The 19,673-nt window shown below is 36.3% G+C and overlaps 1 protein-coding gene across 1 annotated transcript in view; it reads left to right on the top strand.

Annotated features, from left to right (window-relative positions):
- Positions 1-19,673, top strand: part of Mgam2 (maltase-glucoamylase 2 (putative)) — an 81,605-nt gene that overhangs the window by 3,748 nt on the left and 58,184 nt on the right. Inside the window, exons 2-13 of the mRNA XM_034635455.2 lie at positions 564-643; positions 6,198-6,321; positions 6,429-6,538; positions 6,868-7,022; positions 7,861-8,032; positions 10,855-10,954; positions 11,800-11,912; positions 13,307-13,432; positions 14,377-14,508; positions 14,602-14,700; positions 16,411-16,524; positions 17,437-17,521. Of these exons, the coding sequence (XP_034491346.2) occupies positions 564-643; positions 6,198-6,321; positions 6,429-6,538; positions 6,868-7,022; positions 7,861-8,032; positions 10,855-10,954; positions 11,800-11,912; positions 13,307-13,432; positions 14,377-14,508; positions 14,602-14,700; positions 16,411-16,524; positions 17,437-17,521 (1,410 nt within the window). The remainder of the gene's footprint in view (positions 1-563; positions 644-6,197; positions 6,322-6,428; positions 6,539-6,867; positions 7,023-7,860; positions 8,033-10,854; positions 10,955-11,799; positions 11,913-13,306; positions 13,433-14,376; positions 14,509-14,601; positions 14,701-16,410; positions 16,525-17,436; positions 17,522-19,673) is intronic.

Below are 19,673 nucleotides of genomic sequence, written 5' to 3'. Positions count from 1 at the left end.
TATCTGTGAAAATAAATAAAACACTGCTATTTGCTATAACATGGAAGAACTCTGAACATCACACCAAATGAAAGAAGCCAGGAACAAAAGGCCCTTGCTTTATGATTTCCTTTGTGTGAAATTCTCAGAATAGGCAAATCCACAGAGAGAGAATTGGCAAGTGTTTTCCAGGGACTGGGAGAAAAGGGGCATGAAAAGCCATCACTCATGGGGTGACTCCTCCAGGACAATGAACATGTTCTATAATTAGATAGAGCTTTTTGGTGGCAGGACTTTGTAAAATATTAAAAGACTATTGAATTGTATGCTTTAAAACAGATAATTTCATGGTACATGATTATATATCTAACAATCAAACAAACCAACAACAACAATAGAAAAAAAAAGAAGACAAGTATCTTTAGCACTTGGAGAATTGTTAAACATTGTATGTAAGTAAGGATACCAGCTACCAATGACGTTATTGACGGAAGAATTGACTGAAAGTTTGTAATTATGCTACCTTTCTTGGAGCTGTGAGCAGACTACAAATATTCAACTTTTGTCCTTTAATTTCTGTGCAGATTCTTCATTTATTCCAGTGTGCCCAGCGATCTCTCAGTCAGAAAGGATAGACTGCGCACCTGGACAGGCGGTGACAGAGGTCAGAGAAATGAGGTCCCTGCTGGGACCATTGGGTTTTATTTAAGAGATGTTAAGTGTGGAGAGAGTGGTGTGAAGTGGCTTATGGGTCTGCAATTTGCTTGGAGTTTTTTCTTTTTTTGCCTTAATGATATCTACAGGAACACTGAGGAAGTGAGGAAAGCAGAATAGAGAAAAGAGAAGTATTGGAGGAGATAAAATCCAAAACCCAAAGTGGAGGGAATTTACCAATGTTAAGTGCTTTGTAAGTGTGGATCCAATGTGCACTCTTGTGTAAAGGTTAAATGTTGGTGGGCTAGCCTACATACTCCTTGAGAATGAGACTATCAACCACATATGGACCATGGAGCCACTTCTAGAACTAGGTGAACTGTTTTAACAAGAGCCTTCTGGCACGGTGACACTGGCAACAGAGGTGCCAGTGAACGTGTGTGGCTTCCACGACAATATCAACTCTGAACCCTGCTTAGTTGAAACGTGACTTTGTCAAGAAGGCCTTATATATTTAGATTTTATTTCTTTACTCTGTTTTCTACTTTCTATATCCCAGAACATCCTATAACATTATTAATTAAAACCACACTGAATTGGGGGGTTAAATTAAATAATATTGACAGCTTAATGGTTTTGATTCTTCCTATTCTAAAAACAGAACATCTCTCCATTTCGATTATATATCTAATATATCTATATATATTAATAAATATATGAATATGGACATATACATATGTATGCCTTAATTGAATTTTATGTTTCTCTAAATTTTCTTTCATATGAATAATGAACTTTTCCTTATGTATTTCATATTTTTAGCTTCTAGTGTAAATATAATTTATTATATTTTCTAACCAAAGCTTCTTTTATTATAATACTTCCTTTCTTACTAATAGTTATTTTATATGTATTACTTTAAATTTAAATATTTTAAAATCATTTTTACATATTTCTATTATATTTATTATATAATTGACCAACTGAATATTTTCATTGTTTCTAGAAAAAGAATTTTGTAGTTCTTTATTAGTTTTACAATTATATCCCAGAAAAATAATGATTTTGCTTTGTATTAATGCTTATGTCTCATCATTCACATGTCCAAGCTGCACATTCCAGTTCTTCCAGAGTAATATAAATTAAGTGCTGATGGTTAGCAACCTTTATTTATGCTTGAATTCAATGGAAATTTTTTACATGTAAAATATAGAGCATGATGTTGGCTGCTAACTTAGGATAATTGCTTTATTTTTATTAGGAGTCCTATTTTTAATAGTTCCTTTAGGAAGTGAAAAATGGATTTTCTTTCCAGTAATCTAATATTTAAATTTTCAAACATACAGAAAAAATGGAAAGAATTTCCCACTTACATGCCACCCTTAATATTATGCTTTGTTTTTACATCTATATTAGTATGTCTTATACTTTATCCATCAATGATCTTATTTTTAATGCATTTGAAAGTAAATTCCAGAAGCCATTTCATGTTTCTATAAACTTCTCATCACACATAGCTTTAGCAAGAGCTGAATGTTTGATTATGATTTTTGTCTTTAGATATTAAATTTATATACAATGCAAATATGAAGAGTTTTACAGTTCACACACTTTTAGGACAACTTGTTGAGACATTGACTACACCCCTGTAACCCAAATATCTGTCAAGATGTGGGATGTTACCATCACCACAGAAAGTTCTCTCGTGATATTCCTCAGTAGTTACTTCCCCTTGTATTCCCTCCATCTCCACTATAGCTTTCTTTGTTTTGCTTGTTGCATAACTTTATATAAATGAAATCATACTTTGTAAAATCTCACCCAGCATGGTTTTCAGATTTGTCAATAGTGTTACATATACAGTATAAGATGATTTGTGTTGTTGAGGGATGTTCCGTTGAATGAGTATACCACAGTCTTTTAACCATTCTCCTACTGACATATACTAGAATGTTCATAGTAGCACTATTAATATTTTTATGGAAAACTATATACTTCATCTGTTTTCAAATTTATACATTTGGAGTTGAACTAAATAAATCTTAAGCTCAACATTATTTTTATGAGATTCATCCTGTTGTTGGGAGAAGTTAAAGATCTTTCATGCCTTTTGCTATATGGTATTCCATTGTGTGAATACACCCCAATATTTTTATACTGTCTACTTTTGATAGGCATTTGTGAGTTTGCATATGAGAAACATTTTAATAGTGCTGCAATGAACAGTATATTATGTGTCTTTTGGTGAATATGTGGAAGGATTTCATTGGTTCTATACCAAGAAATGGAATTTTCCATTCATAGGGATATGTACATGTTTAGGTTTAGTTGATATTGCAAAATAGCTTTTCAAAATATCTATGACAATTTACATTTCCTGTAACAGTATGTAAGAGTTCAGTTACTATGTGTCCTAACAACTTTTGATGTTTTTCTCCTTCATCAATGTAACAATTCTGTAGTTATAATTTTCACATGCTTCATGATTAATGAAATTAATCATCTTTTCTTAGGCTTATTGAATAGTTGGATGATCATATTGTAATGTTTCAGTTTTTTTGTCCAGGTTTTTTTAAATGGGTATTCCTCTTTTGCTTATGCTCTGTAGTTATTTATGTACTCTGGACACAAATCTTTTGTTTTTAAAGACATATACCTTATTTTATTCTGTGGGTTGTCTTTTAACTCTCTTAATGGTCAATATTTGATGAAAAAATTGTTCCTAATTTTAATGTAGTCCATTTTGTCAATTTTTCAGTGGCCAGTACATTTCATATTCTATTTAAAAATTCCTTCCTGCTTCAAAGAGAGTCAGGAAAACATCTTTCTGTTTTTCCTCTAAGAACATTATTACTGTATTTTTTTTTCAAATTTAGATCTTTAATCAATCTAGCATTTGTGTATGTGTTTGTGCATGTGTTTGTGTATGTGTGTGTGTGTATGTGTATGTCAGATAAGAGTCCAGAAAAAATGTCTTCTTGAATTCTTTTTAAATATATATTTTTATTTATTAGTTATAGATGGATACAATATCTTTATTTTGTTTACTTATTTTTTACGTGGTGCTGAAGATGGAACCCAGTTCCTCACATGTGCGAGGCAAGCACTCTGCCCCTGAGCCACAACCCCAGCCCTCTTGAATTTTTAACAGATCCATCACCAATTACTAAAATGACTGCCATACCTTCTCTTTTTCATTGCAGTAACATCTTTCTGTAAATTATATGTTTATATATGTAGACTTGCTTCTGGAATTCACTTTGCTAATTTGTTGATTGTGCTTTGGCCAATACAACACTGCCTTAGTTATTAAAACTTTGTAATAGCTCTTGATGTGTGGTCTTGTAAGTCCTCCAAATCATTTCTATTTTTCTTCAATAGTGCCTGTCCCATTCTCTGGCCTTTAAACTTCTGAATACATTTTAGGATCAGCTTGTCAATTTTATCACAAAATAATTTGATTGTGATTCCATATATGGAAGAATTGCAATTTTTACCAAAGTGAATAGTAAAATCCAAAAATTTGATATAGCTTTCAATTTATTCAGAGTGTTAATTTTGAAATTTTTGGTTTAGGCATCTTTCACTTTGCTTTCATATTTTTTAACAATTTAATATTTAATTCTATTAAATGCTATTTTTAAATTAAAATTTCTGTTTATCTGTAGTTTATGTTTAGATTTTAAATTAATTTTTGAATATTCATCTTGAAACCTGAAATCTTAAATTTGCTTATGAATTATCTTTATTGGTATGTCATATCTTTTTAATGATTTTTGAAATAGTACTGTTACCTGTGAATGATAACAATTTCAGTGTTTTTGCCAATGTATTTCCCTTTTCTTCCTTATCTCATAGCACCAAATTTTGTTTTTCTTTCTCAAACTCTAATATGATTTGAAATAGTATCTAAAAGTCACCATTGTGGGTTTTAAAAAATGAAACTTCCACTAAAAAAAGAAAGAAACTTCCAGAGGCTGTTATCTAAACATAAGAAATATCATTGTAGTAAAATACTAAATACAAAAGTGGGCTTTCCTGATTCTAGAAGTTGGCAATCCATCATTCACATAGCTTCAGGATCTGTCAGAGACTCTCCTGAAGAAATGCTTGCATCAGAAAGAAGTTGGACTCTACAATTCCAAGTCAATTTCCAATTGTTAAATTCTATTAGCCAATGATGTCTGATTGAAATATAACATGACCTCTATTTGGAAGACAGCTGGAGAATATTCTTTAAGAATATTTAGTGTTAAGGCAATAATAGAGAGACAAGGAGACTTTTGAGCTAACACAGTAGGGCAGGCATGAATTTATGACAGTCTCTTGATGCCGTGTCCATGGAAATTAAAAAGAAAGAGAGTGATATAAATGGGGAAGAAATGTGGAGTTTGAAGGATTGGAAAATAATTGTCCCCATGGTTTGACCTTTGGTGTCTGGGACTGACAGAAGGATATTAGAGCAGATTATACACAAAATATTATCTGAGTGTTCATTGCTTTTTATGAGGTTTATAGACCTTGAAACAATTTATGGCAATGAAACTAACCTTTTGTACTTTACAGACTTCAGTTTCTGGGTGGCTAAGGTGTTCCGTCTGTCTCAGTCTTAGGGAAATCAGTTATCCAACCCTAAATTTTGTCTCCATTGATATCCTCAGCCATTTTTTTAACTGAAAAGAATGAGGCAAAAATACCAGTGTTATGTATGGAGAATTAATAAGTACTTAAAATGATTTTATGGTTATAACATGATTGCTTTTTCATAATAGTGTGAAGTGTTGATTGAAATTATATTTGTATCATGGCCTTTCAGAGCAATTCAGATGTTGGCATTTAAAATATGTGTAGGTTTACCTTTTTCAAATGAATAGTGTTGTGACATACTCTTTTTTTAAAAAAAAATAAAACAATCTAAACTGAATACATTCCTTTACTGAGAAAGATTCAGACATTATATTTATGGACAGAATACAGCAGGGAAGTTCTTAAAATGTTTTCTGTCTCCAAGTCCTCTTCCTGGAATCAGGCTGATAGTTTAGTGTGCTAGCTTCCCTTGATCTTCCTGTACTCACTGTTCTTACTCAATGTTCTTGGTACAATATATTTGTGGGTTTTCCATCTATCATGCATTTCTGCTTTCGCTGCTTGGAGTACCACTCTGCTCTTCGCCTGTCTAACTCCTTCTGGTGTTGTAGGACTGGATTTACCTTTGTACTATTGATAAGCCATTCCCACTCTACTCTCAGCCTACTGCTCAGCTCCTAAGCAAACCCTATTGGAACACTCAACTCATTGCTATTTTTAATTGTCTTGAGTTACCACTAGACTGTAAGTTTTCTGGAGGCACAAACTTTTAATCTTATTTATCTGGTAAGAGTTTCTTGTCTAGGAGAAATCAACATTGGATAACTGTATAAATGAATAAAGAATAAATAAGTGAATGAATGTAATTATGATGTATATTACATTCTCTTTAGAACAAGAAGTTTTATAAATGAATAGGCAAATATTACTCTCATTCTTTCATTTTTTATAATGCCAACTCTTTGTTATTTTTACAGGATACTTGCAGATGGCAATATAAATGCTGCTGGAATTCTGCAGCAGAGACCAATGTCCCTAGGTGCTTCTTCCCCAGAAACTGGGGCTATGAAGTCATCAGGGCCCAAACAAATACAAGCACAGGTAAGCACTGTCCTGATGTGGCCCCAGGGAACAACTCTTTATGGTCCAAATAACTGCAAAACATAAAAGCTAAAAGCCTCTTTCTTGCTCTTCATTTCCAACCCTAGGGTTTACTGCCCAGTTGAGAAAGTTGTCATCCCCATCTCTGTTTGGAGATGATGTCACCAATGCCCTCCTCACAGCTGAATTTCAGACAGCCAATCGTTTTCGTTTTAAGGTTGGTTTGGGAGTTACCATTGAACACATTCCTGAAGAAAGCAGTGCTCCACCCTGGGTCCACTCCCTTCCTCATCACACACCATGCAAGGTGCAGAGACAGAAGGCACCTCCATTCCTCTCTGTAGGAATCTTTGCATGGGGTGTGAAGGCTAAATTTTACTTGACAGGGCATGTGTGATTGGGTGATTTCTTCTCACAAACCAGGAACCATAGAGTCAGGAGTTAGAGGCTATTCTCATGGAGAGCTGTTTGAGAGGCAATATCTTCTGTAGTTCTACAAGGAAGTAGTCTTACCTTGAACTGTCCTTTCTGTTTTTCTTCTGACAGATAACTGATTTCAATGCGATCCGCTATGAAGTCCCTTCTGAAAACATCAATTTACTTAATGACACTGCTGATATCTCCAGTTTGAGCTACCATGTAGAAGTCACTGATAATCCCTTTAGCATCAGAATAATGAGGAAGAACAACAAAAGAGTCCTGTGAGCTTTTTTGATATTCTTTGTACATCTTTGAATATAGTGACCCAATATCAATTATTTTGACATAGTAAAATGACTATGGCCTAAAAATATGCTTGAACTTCAAAAATCTGCAGAATTACTTACTATAACTAATTAAGAATGGAAATCTATCATGACCATAGAGCAAAGAATACTAAAATACAATGTATTAGTGTGCTGAGTTACATGATATATAAATATATATATGCTTATGGTTTACTTGTATTATGAAATAGGGAATTTTATTATTTTGGATCATTATTCATACTGGAACTTGAACTTCATTGTTTATCATTCCAAAGTATTATTTCCTGTGAATCTCATTATCAAGCACCTACCAGCATTTTGAGGATACATCACAGCTATACTGGAGAAAATTTAAGAACCAATGTCAGTAAAACTTGTATTCAAATCCTTGCACTGGAAAACCAGTCAGCCATCTGACAGAAGGCAGAAAATCTCGTCAGCATCAGTTTCCTTGTCCACAAAGAAGATCAAAATATCCACTTTTGCTAAGGGCCATGAGATAATATTTATAAAGTATCCAGAGTAGCGTCTGTCATGCAGCAGGTACACAGAAATGTAAGGTCACATTTCTTCTCTTTGCCCAATCATCCAACCTGAGCCCTGGTGTCCCATCACTATGTTCCATTAGATTCAAAGAAATAGAAATGCTCTAGAAAGGTCTTCAAGGTAGCATGGGAGTTGATAATGCCTAAAGCAACTGATCTCTGAGTGTATGTGGAAAAGAACAAATAGCTTCTTGGCAGAGAGAAGCGAGAGCTTCAGCGAATCTCACTTTCCCTGTATGGCCTAGGTTGGACACAAGCATTGGGCCCCTCCAGTTTGCCCAGCAGTTCCTGCAGCTGTCTTTCCGACTTCCCAGCACCAATGTGTATGGGCTGGGGGAGCACGTGCATCAACAGTACCGCCACGACATGGCCTGGAAGACCTGGCCCATCTTTACCCGGGATGCCGCCCCCACTGCGGTGAGGTCCCCTTCTGCCTGGTCATTGCTTACAGTCAGGGATGTTCTCCTTCCTCCCCTAAAAATGGTCTACAGAGACAGCTATATCTTGTCTTGTTCAGTTTAGACGTGTTTGTGTTGAGGAATACCTGTTCGTGAGGTTATAAAGACACTATTAGAAATTAGTGCAATTAAAAATTTTACTTTTAATGGAAAATGCAATTTAATGATTGTATTAGAGCTCACCCTATAAGGAAAAATACCTTTGTAACTGCCTAGCTTTAAAAATTTTAATATCTAAAGAAGAACTTCAGCAGGGGCCATTCTTAGTAGGACCTTGTGAATAAAAAAAAGTCTCTTTTGACAGCTTCTGTGTTGCTAGTGAAGGTGTGTTCCAGGCATAGTAGTGTTGGCATCACCTTGCAGGTTGTTTGAAATGTAGAGCTTCAGGCCATAAAGACCAGGAGACCCATTGAATCTGAATTGGCATGTTAATAAGATCCCTGGAGAATCACACCCATAGTGAAGTGGGAGAAGGGTCATTCTAGAATAGGGTTTCTCAAGTTACCTGGAGTGAAGGTTTACTTTCTTTTTCTTTTGTTGTTGTTAAACCAACATGGGCAACACATTTGTAAAAACCCAATTTAAAGTATTTTTGGAAAATGAAATAAAAATATCCAAAAATATAAAAATTATAAGCCTGAATTTTAAATTGAACAGACATAAAATTACTCTTTTTAGGGGGCAGGGGGGCCAGGGATTGAACCCAGGGGCACTCAACCACTGAGCCACACCCCCAGCCCTATTTTGTGTTGTATTTAGAGACAAGGTTTCAATGAATTGCTTAGAGCCTTGCTTTGGCTTTGAACTCAAGATCCTCCTGTCTCAGCCTCCCAAGGTGCTGCGATTACAGGCATGTGAAACTGGGCCTGGCCATAAAATTACTCTTAAATCTCTGTAAAAGACTTTCTAAACACTCATTTTTTTTTTTTTTTGTATTTATCTTGATAAGGTGCCAGAGCTTGGACAATACTGAGAAGCAGTGGTGAATGGAGGTTGTGTTGAAGCCTCCCTTGTGCTGATGGTGGCTCTAAGGTCTGAGCAAGAGCTGCATGCAGATGGAATTTTGGCGTAGGGTGATTGGGCTGAATGTTTTGCAGTTTATATTTGCAAGAGATGAACACAGCAAGTAGCTCATTAACTTGCAGACCATCTGCCCATATGTGATGCAATGGAAGTAGTACTCTTACTGAACTGAACAGATAGGAAAAATCAGTGGTTGACACTTGACACATCCACTCAAATGTTTGGTCAAATACACTGATACCCTGAGCATTGCGCCAAATTTGACTTTCTACAGCTGCAGTTTTTGTTTTTTTTTTTCGTACATGGGATTGAACCCAAGGGTGCTTAGCCAATGAGCCACATTCCCAGGACTTTTTATTTTGAGACAGGGTTTGCTAAATTGCTTAGGGCCTTGCTGAATTGCTGAGCTGGCCTCAAACTTGTGATCCTTCTGCTTTATCCTCCCAAGTCACTGAGATTACAGGCATGCGCCTCCGTGCCTGGATGAAATTCTTAAATTATATAGTTACAGATTAAATGAAATGTGTGCTTTCCTACACACGTTTCCCCCTCCTTCCCTCCCTCGTGGCCTCCCTTTCTCCCTATTTCTCTCTCTCCTTTTCTTCCCTCCTCTGACTTTTCCCCCTCCTTCCAGCCTTCCCTATCTCTCTTTTTCCTTCTGTTTTTCCCCTTTTCTTTCTTCTCATTATTTTTTTTTCTTGCTTCAAAATTTTGAAAAAATATAATCTGTATTCTCTCCATGTGTTGATGCCATCAGCCTTCGTGGCTATAATTTTAAATCCAGCCTTCGTAGTCCTATTGATCCTCTCTATTTAGCAAATCATACTGGTTTTCTTTCTTTTTCTTTTTACCATTATTAGTACTATTGCCTCATACTAGGGGCTAAGATTTGTGACATTATCACACAAAGAATGTCTGTAAAACTTTATACATACTATAATCTCAACATTATTCCTTTTATAGCACAGTTATACATGTAAACATTATTTGTTATTATATCAGCTCTCATTACCACCCTCTGCCAAGATTCAGTACCTCAGTCTCTTTTTTTTAATTGTTACTACCTCAGAATTACACGTTATTTTAGAAAGATTAAAAAACAGTTGGACATTAATAAGAAATTCATAATGGCTCATAACACCATTTCATCCTATTAAAATTTGGTATAGATCATAGCAAATTTTATATAAAAGAATCTTGATTGAGGTTTAATTTATATTCCATAAAGTTTAACTATTCAAAGTACAAGTTAGTAATTTTTATCACATTTACTGAATTGTACAATCATCATGATCCAGTTTTAGAACATTTCCATCACCCCTACAGGATCCTTCATGTCCTTTTAGAGTCAAGCCCAGTTCCTATCCTGGCATCCACACTAGTCCCAGGCCATCCCTAATCTGCTGACTACAGATTTGATTTTTTAAATTTTTCTAGACATTTCATATCAACAAAATCGTGCAATATGGTCCTTTGTGTCTATTTTACTAAGCATATCATTTTTGAGGAGTATTATTTTGCAGCATGTATCAGTGTTTCATCCTACCACTGTGAATGGTACAAATTGTACAGGTATACCATATTTTGTTCCTCCATTTGTTAGTTGATGATGCCATTCCAACAGCTTTTTGGTACAATACCACTCTGCATTAAGTATTGACCAATCACATGTCCACATGGCTTCTGGTTTTAATGCAGGGCGAGTACTCATTTTGAACATATAATACTATTACTTCTCTCTCTCTTTTCTGCTGACAGGGCCTGATTAACCTATATGGAGCACATACATTCTTCTTGTGCCTTGAAGACACCAGTGGTTCCTCTTTTGGAGTTTTTCTGATGAACAGTAATGCCATGGGTAGGAAGCATCTTTCTCTCTTCCATGGGTAGGAGTAAGTCTTAGGACACTGCTTTTATAAAAAATGACTGTATGTTGAGATCACTGTTTGACAGAGACATGTTGATCTTAATGATACTTCTATTGAAACTGAGACTTGAAAGTATTTTAATCTACCTACAAATCCAGCTCATCCTTAAAAGCCATTTTCATTGGAAACTGCTTCAGGGATTTCCTTTATGGAATGTTTCCTTTTAATATTCTGTAGATAACAGCAACCACTGATAGACACATTCCAAGAAAACTTGCAGATTTCAACATGTGCCATGCTGTCTGACTGTAGGCGACAGGTTGCATTTTAAGGGCAGTTTCTCATAGTTTGCCCCTAATTTACCCATAATCTTCACCTCTGGGTTCTGGATTAGTGGTGCATTAATAGGCATTTATATTGTTTTTACATTTTTAATTATAGTCAAACTTACCCAATAAGATTTTCAAAACATTTTCTTCAAGCAGAGCCACTCACAAAACCCAGAAGTTTGTATTTTTATATGGTCAAATTAAAATAGAGTTTATTTTTCCTTCTCTTAAACAAAACTTAATTCTTCCTTGCTATTTTACTAACTTGATAGATTAATAAATTTCAACAATACAAGTCAGTGAAGTCCATCCATTCCACAGATAAAAATTCAGTGGAAAGTAATATGTAAAAGAAACTTTGCTTGCTATTCATTTTTGATTCACATTATAGGATAGGAAGTGAACATATGTGATTTTTACTGAGATTATTTTGGATGGCTCAGCTATTCATACCCCCAAGAAAAGTATATACTCAATTCTAATAACTCTCACTTTAATTCTCTCAGAGGTCGCTCTTCAGCCTGCTCCTGCAGTCACTTACCGCACAATTGGGGGCATTCTTGACTTCTACGTGTTCCTGGGAAACACTCCAGAGCAAGTGGTTCAGGAATACCTGGAGGTACGTCTTGGTATTTAGAGTTGTTGTTTATTGCTATTGCCTCATATGCTGGTTTAGATCATCGAGAGGAAAATAAGGGTTATTAGTAGATGGGATGGATTATAAACACTGGGGTTGCAGTCTTTTATTGCTTATTTTCTTATTTTGATGATACTTATTGGATGTTTTCTGCATGCTAAAAAGGCACTATGCTAGGCTTGAAAAATGCAAAAATAAGTCAGCATCCTGCACTCAAGACATTCATCATCTATCCAGGTTGAGCCATCAATCACTCCAGAGACCAAAGGATAAAAGTCAGTGAAGTGCATCCATTCCACAGATAAAAATTCAGTGGAAAGTAATATGTAAAAGAAACTTTGCTTGCTATTCATATTTGATTCATATTATAAGATAGGAAGGGACTGTAGATACTTTCCATATGGAAAAACTCAGACATGGAAAGATAAAGTGATTTGCTCAGGATGGCTCGTAAAGGCACGAAAATATGGTTCCCAGATGCCACTGAATTTATAATCAATAAGAGAATATGATACATACAGCCTGAAATAATTATAATAAGGAACACCTTATAATATATTCTGTGAATGAGGTGCAAATAAACTGTACAGGAATTCAAAGGTATGAGAGAAAGCCCACTTATGTTAGAAGGCAGAGACTTTCAGGTAATAGTGTGAGGCAGGTTAATAATTTTCAGGTTCCACATTCAATAGAAGTTTTGTTGAGTTCAGCATGCTTCTGCTAGACAGTGATCTCAACATAGAAGTCTTTTCTATAAAAGCAACTTCCTAAGACCTACTCTTTCCCACGGAAGAGAGAAAGATGCTTCCTATCCATGGCATTACTAATCTCAGTGTTGGCTAGAACAACTTGGAAAGTTGGATTTTAATCATATTTCAGTATTTCTTCATCCACCTGCTCCTCATCTCATCAATCCTTTTTTTTTTACCTTAGCATACACTACTGTCTGACATCACATCTGACACATTTATCTCCTTTGAACTCTGTGAGAGCAGAAACTAGGCTTGCTTTGTGACATTATAGTCTCAGTGCTCACACCAGCCCCTACCACATTATAAACTCTGATGAAATATTTATGGATTGAAGGACTACTAACTGCTTTCCCCCAAAGATGACACCATTAGGCAAACATTTTCTGAAAATTCTATTATTTTTTTGAATTTGCTGTAGTTGGGAATACATTTAGATGCTTAAGTGAAAAAAGATATGAGCTGTGGAATTTTGCAGATTAGCTTTAGGAGATTACTCTTGGCTCTGACATTTTAGGATCTGAGGACTTTAGAGAAAATGAAATGGAGCTAATGCATCCGTTGTTGAACTTGGCACTACCAAATGTTTATTGTGAGGCTTAGACACTGCTTTACTTCTCTTTCCAGCTTGTTGGACGACCATTCTTGCCTTCCTACTGGAATCTTGGGTTCCAGTTAAGTCGCAGGGATTATGGTGGCATCAATGGGTTGGAAGAGGTTGTAAACCGAACTCGTGAAGCTGGGATCCCGTATGTAAGTTGGCACATCTCTTATCATGTATTTGACCCCATCTTTAATTTTTTTGCATGAAATTCAGCCTGTTAGGAAATGATATAAAAATGGTTGATAGAGAGGCAGACCCACATCAGAAATTTGCATGCTGCATCATCCATCATCATGGTTATAACATTCCTAATATATTCATTAACAAACATTTCAAGAGCACCTGTGACATGTCAAGTATTCAAGCTCATAGGTTACAGAGCTGAACAAAATGCAGTTCCTACTTTCAACTCCTTCCAATGCCTTATGGCATGCCTCTATCAGGATGAGAAAATAAAGCTGGAACCTAAAAGCAGCTGCCTCTTTCTGGAAGGACATATTCACTTCTAGGAGTTAGCCAAAACCTGGAAGATCCAGGATTATTAAGAAATATGGCTTTGTTACCATCTAGGGGTACTGGGTTCATTGTCTCTGTTCAGCAGGGAATTGAAAGACAGAACACAGAGGTAGTAAGAAAGAAGTAGGTTTATTGCAAAAATGACAGGAATCAAGTGGGTGAGTTTTGGGACTGTTCTTTTATGGTCTCTGGAATTTCCTCCTTCCCTATCTCCTTTCCTGTCCATGCTCTCCTCACTATTATTGACTAGTGCCCCCTCTGTCTACACATCTGTTTTAATTTTTCCATTGGATCCCCTGCTTAAGAGCATGAGTGCAGAAGTGTCTGATTGGGTCCCCCAACTTGGGTCCATGAGTACTTTTGTCAAGTTAGGAAGCTGATGTCATCAGAAGACCCTCTCATGCTCCCTTGTTCTGGCCCTGCCCCTGACCTCTGCACTCCCCATCTTTGCCTGGCTGCCTAAGCCCTTCTGTATCTCCCTCAGCTTTGGTTCCCATGATTGGAAACTAGAGCTGATTTCCTTCCCATCAGCTTGGTGGTATTTCCTAAGTTCTAATTGGCCAGTGTTACCTTTCAGGATGTCCAGTACTCTGATATAGACTACATGGATGGAAAGAAGGATTTCACTATTGATGAAAAGGCTTACCCTGATCTCTCAGGTTTTGTCAAGAAGTTACATGACGATGGCCAAAAATATATAATTATTATGGTATGTCAAACACTTACCCTATTGCCTAGTATTTTCTTTCAAAATGCAAAGGAAATTTATAAAAATAATATTTATATCTTATTTCTTTATTAGAATCCTGGTATCCTGAAAGATCCTAACTACAATACATATAAAGATGGAAGACTAAAGAGAGTATGGATCTTGGAGAACAATGACTTCGCTGTTGGGGAGGTAATTTCTAATGAAAGAGTAAATTATAGCTAGTTTTGGGGAACTGGTATTTTTGATAATGGGTAAAAGTCCAGCTACACTATTGCTTATTTTTTTAATGGCTTTAAAGGTTTCCTTCATCACTATTTTTAAACCAATACATGTACTAATAAAATGATTAAAATTCTGAAAGACATAAGATGCTAGCTGATCCATGAATATCACTGATAATTAAGAAGCAATGTATCATTAGAAAAAACAATTCAGTTACTTGAAGTCTTCCTGCCTCCAATTTCTACCTCTTTCCCAAAATAATAAATTCAACTACAACAATAGATCATTGTGCTTACAGGTTAATGTGGAACCTATCTAAGGTAGTATATTAATTTGTACCAAGCATCTAGATAAAGCCCAGGCTTTATTCTAAGGTAGTAGTTGCAGGAATTGAAATAGAATGACTCCTCGGGAGCCTATTTTAAAGACAGCTGACTTTCTGAGAGATTGTACTTTAAGTCAAATCATGATGTGACTTTTATCCAGTTATGTGGTTGTCAACCCCAGGTGATTGGATTATCTGAGAGTTATTAAAGTTAGAACTCTCGAAAGTTCACGTGAAGGCAGTTCCTGCTTTTTCTGAGTAGTTGACTTTGCAAAATTGTCTTCTCAAGAGTTATTGATGGCCCCTTCTTACTCTGCTCACTAGATTCTTTTCATTGACTGGTAAATTACATGAGTTGGCTGAGGCAGTGGAGGTAGAAGTGGGTAGAGGTGGCTACCCATGCTCTTGTTTAGAATGGAGCTCACTTGGCCTGATCTCCACTCAAGGCTTCTGTTGGTTGTTGCTCTGTCAAACCACTTGCTTCCTGGAGTCCAAAATTATCTCAAATTATTACTTGGTTTCCATCACCTGCAACAAAAGTCCAAGAGCTCAATCCACTGAAAGTGGGGATTTCCATTGCCTACCTTGTGTTTGAAGAATTCTCTCTCTCTCTCTCTCTCTCTCTCTCTCTCTATATATATATATATATATATATATATATATATATATATATATATTCATTATGCTGCGTGAGTTTAAATTGTTCCTAATTGCCAACAAATAAATGTAGTGGGAAAATCATCAAGAATGTTGCAAAAAAAGTTTGGAACCTATTAAATCAGAATGTTCAGTAATTTGGCTATGGTTATATTTTTGTGCCTTCCATGGAAGACACTTAAAGCTGCTGTCAAATAGATGTAGCTAAAACAGAGATAGGATTAGGAATATTTGGCAGGAATAAGAGGCATAAACTTTACTCAACTGTTTATAAAATATTGTTTCTATGCAAATATTAGAATATTATTTATAACAAAATTATACAAAGGGTTTAATATAACCTTTAATTAATAATACATTAAACATATTCAATTATCCTCTTTAAAAATATCCTACAATACTTTTATTGGTTTATCTTCCAGTTGGCCTGACATAATGAAATTTTACTTTTTTTTTTTTTTTTTTTACAAAAAAGTCATATGATGGATTTTCATTTAATTGGTCATTTTTCCTTTCCTTTTTTCTTCCTCTGGCAACTTGTATGCATTTTTCGGTTTCATAGGCATTGGGAGAAATAACAAATTTTAATTCTAAAAGTAAGGCAATGTGGGTTTTCTGTAAAATAAATAGTAGCCAATAAGCAATGAATCACTGAACAGCACATAAATTGTCCATTCTCCCTCTTTGATCTCTAGGGATACCCTGGTCCAACTGTCTTTCCTGACTTCAGCAATCCAGTGTGTACCCAGTGGTGGACGCAACAGGTCACTGAATTTCACAGCAGTCTGAACTTTGATGGAGTGTGGATTGTAAGTTATTATTTTAGACCCAAATTTCCTTTGGAAAGTGACATACCAAATTTTCATATGAATTTCTATCCTGATCTATAATAAAATAGTTTGCTTGACATACTGGTGTTCATAATTCTTTTACTTGATGATGACCACATATATATTGAACCAGACTCCTCAGAACTCTATTCTTATTCTGAATTAGCCACTATCTGGTTACTTCATTTGGGTAAAAACAGTGTTTTCTCATGGCTTTGTTGTTTTCCTCCATTTACTGTCTTTTCAGCTTAAAAAAGACTATTTTATTAAAGGTTGTGATTTCTAAGAATTGTAGCACTGGCCCATAAAAATTTAATTGCTAGAAAATAATATAATGAGGTCCTGTGTTTTTTATTAAAGGACAGTGGGGAAATTTATTTGAAACTTGAAAACATCTGATATGATAGTGATATTAGACATTGCTTATTTTTAATTCATTTTAAAGAAATAGATTTGAGCTCAATTATATTCTCTCATTATTCCTTGCACAGTGGAATAAAAAAAAACAGGGAAAATTATAGCACAGAAGTGTTAGCCTATTTTTATTCTTTAAGCATAGTAAAACATAACATAGATAGTGAAATCTTCACAATTTATAAGGCTAGGGACAGCCTTTGAAATGACATTTCTTAATCAATAGTTTGAAATAAACTAATACAAAGCTAAATCCAGCCAATGTCATTAGAACTGGACTGTCTTGAGAGAGAACCTAATCCAATGACTTAATTTTACAAAAGATAAAACAGAGGCCAAGAAAAGTTGGGGAGATCATTCAAAATCCAAGAACCAGATCATAGAGAACCCCAGATATCCTGGTTTCTCATTCTGCATCTCCTCATAGCTAATTATAAATCAATAACATTGCCCATTTTGTGTGTTTTGTGTCTGAAGGAAATGGATGAAGTAACTAGCTTTCTCCAAGATTCTGGTCATTCGTGTGAATCAAATAGCTTGAACTTCCCACCTTTTACTCCTGGTGAGTGTGTGCCTGTTTGCTAAAGCTGCAGACATGAAATGTGTTTAAAATAGCCTCATTAATCCTCCATGTGGTCATAGAAATTCCCTCTGGTCCAGTGGGTCCCCAGACTTCCCAACCACTCTTCCACTTGTGTCTTGGTGGCATTGCTTTGTCTCCAGTTACATTTTCACTGCCACAAGCCAAGGGTAATAGGTGGTGAAAAGTGTTGTCTGAGTCTGGTGCCTCCCCTGGCCATCCTTCCACCCCAGAGTTCCAGATTCTTTCATCCGTTAGCTGGTACCATTTCAGGCTTTGTGAGAGGTTTAGAACTCTCCAAGCACAAACTACCTTACACTGAAGTAAAGCTGTAATTTTGTTAACATCCCCCCCTTTCTTTTTTTCCTTCCCTCCTCCATTCCTCTCTTTATCTCATTCTCCCTTCCTTTCTCCACCCTCCCCACACCATTAGCAATAGCTTAAGACATCAGTGGTTCCCTAAAGGTTCTATTTATAGGTCTCATTTCCTTCACGACACTCTTCTGCCATGATATTCTTTTGAAATAATGTGTGTGTGTGTGCGTGCACATACCTGGGTTTTAGGTGGGGGTGAGCAGTATACAGTATGCTGTGAAAACAAAGAAATCCCATTATCTCCATGCATTAGTCAATAAATTTTGCTTTTCACTGACATCGTACTCTAGTGAGGATGGATGGTTTGATCCAAGCGGTGATTCAGAGATCTAGTTTCTTCCATTGTCTGTTTTTCTTATCTCAGAGGCTTTTATTTCCAGGTTCAAGGGCAAAGAGGAGAAAGGGTGGAGGGAATATTATGGGTGGGCCTGGAAATGGGGTCTACCCTATTTACCCAAATTCCTTTTCTAGAATCTGCTCCCAGCCTCAGCTTAACTTCAAGGGGAGGTATAATCTTCAAGTACCATCTCCTCATATTCCTGGAAGAAAACATTGGCTGGGTGGACATCTGGACAGCCTCTGCCAATTTATCTTGCTTTGTCTACCCTACATACATGCCTGCTGTTATGGTTTGGATCTAAAATGACCCCAAAGATCACAGGTTGAGTGCAGAGTCCTCAGTGCAACAAGTTTCAGAGGTGGAGCTTCTAGGTCATAATTGGGTCATGTGGGCTCTAGCATCAGTGTATTAATCCATTTAATCCACCAAATGGATCGATCCATCCATAACTTCGTGAACTAGTGGGAATTGGGACCTAGTTGGAAGAAGTAGGTCCCTGAGGGCATACCCTGGAGGGGCTTATCTTTTCCCCAGCCCCCTTGCCCTCTCCACTTCCTGGCTGCCATGAGCTGACAAGCTTTCCCTCACCGTACTCTACTACCGTGAAATTATGCCTCACCTCAGGCCCAAAGGAGTGGGGCCACTGACCATGGATGTAAACCTATGACACCATGGGCCAAGGAAAGTCTTTCCTCCTCTAGTTGTTCTCACCAGGTGTTTTGGTCACAGTGGTGGACCCCCTGAGCTACTAACAAAAGTGAGATCAAGGCTGATAGGCTGATCTCCTTCTTGGTTCCCTTTGATCACTGAAGGAGTAAAGAATTTTGAGGTGAGGAGAGTCTTGATGTCAAACCATTTAACCTACTGTAAAATCTATTCTTTGCTTCCCTAAATTATTCTTTACTCTTTTCTGCTTGGTCTGTATTGCCCCCCCCCACCCACACACACACCTTTTTGTCCCACTCTGGATCAGCTTCTTAATTTTTTCCCCCCTAACCTCTTAATCTTCTTGGCCATAGATATTGTTTTTCCCTTACTTAAAACCTCAAAGTATCACCTCCTGTTTGCTCTGGCAAGCACCCCACTCCCTACCCCTTGGCATTTTGTCTACTCACAATATGATCAGTCATGTTCCTTTTCATGGTTATGCAGCACATATTGGCATGATAAAGATACAGATGCAACAAGCTTTCAGCCTGGAAAAATTCTAGTCTCCTTTTTTTATTACTATAGTGGTTGTTTATCTCATTTTACAATCCAAGCTGGGCAAGAAATATGAATTTTTAAAATATTTTATAACCCAATTTAATATCTGACTCAAAATCTTGTGTTAGGTTGGTGTGAAAATCTTAATCTCAGTCATTCCTTGTTCTACCACTTTCTGAAGTTGTACCTCATACTAAGGCCCTACATGTGATG

The sequence above is a fragment of the Marmota flaviventris genome, chromosome 1, assembly GCF_047511675.1.
Source record: "Marmota flaviventris isolate mMarFla1 chromosome 1, mMarFla1.hap1, whole genome shotgun sequence".
In the NCBI taxonomy this organism is placed as follows: domain Eukaryota; kingdom Metazoa; phylum Chordata; class Mammalia; order Rodentia; family Sciuridae; genus Marmota; species Marmota flaviventris.
The sequence above is the reverse complement of the archived record's forward strand: the minus strand, read 5'-3'. Positions and strand labels throughout refer to the sequence as shown.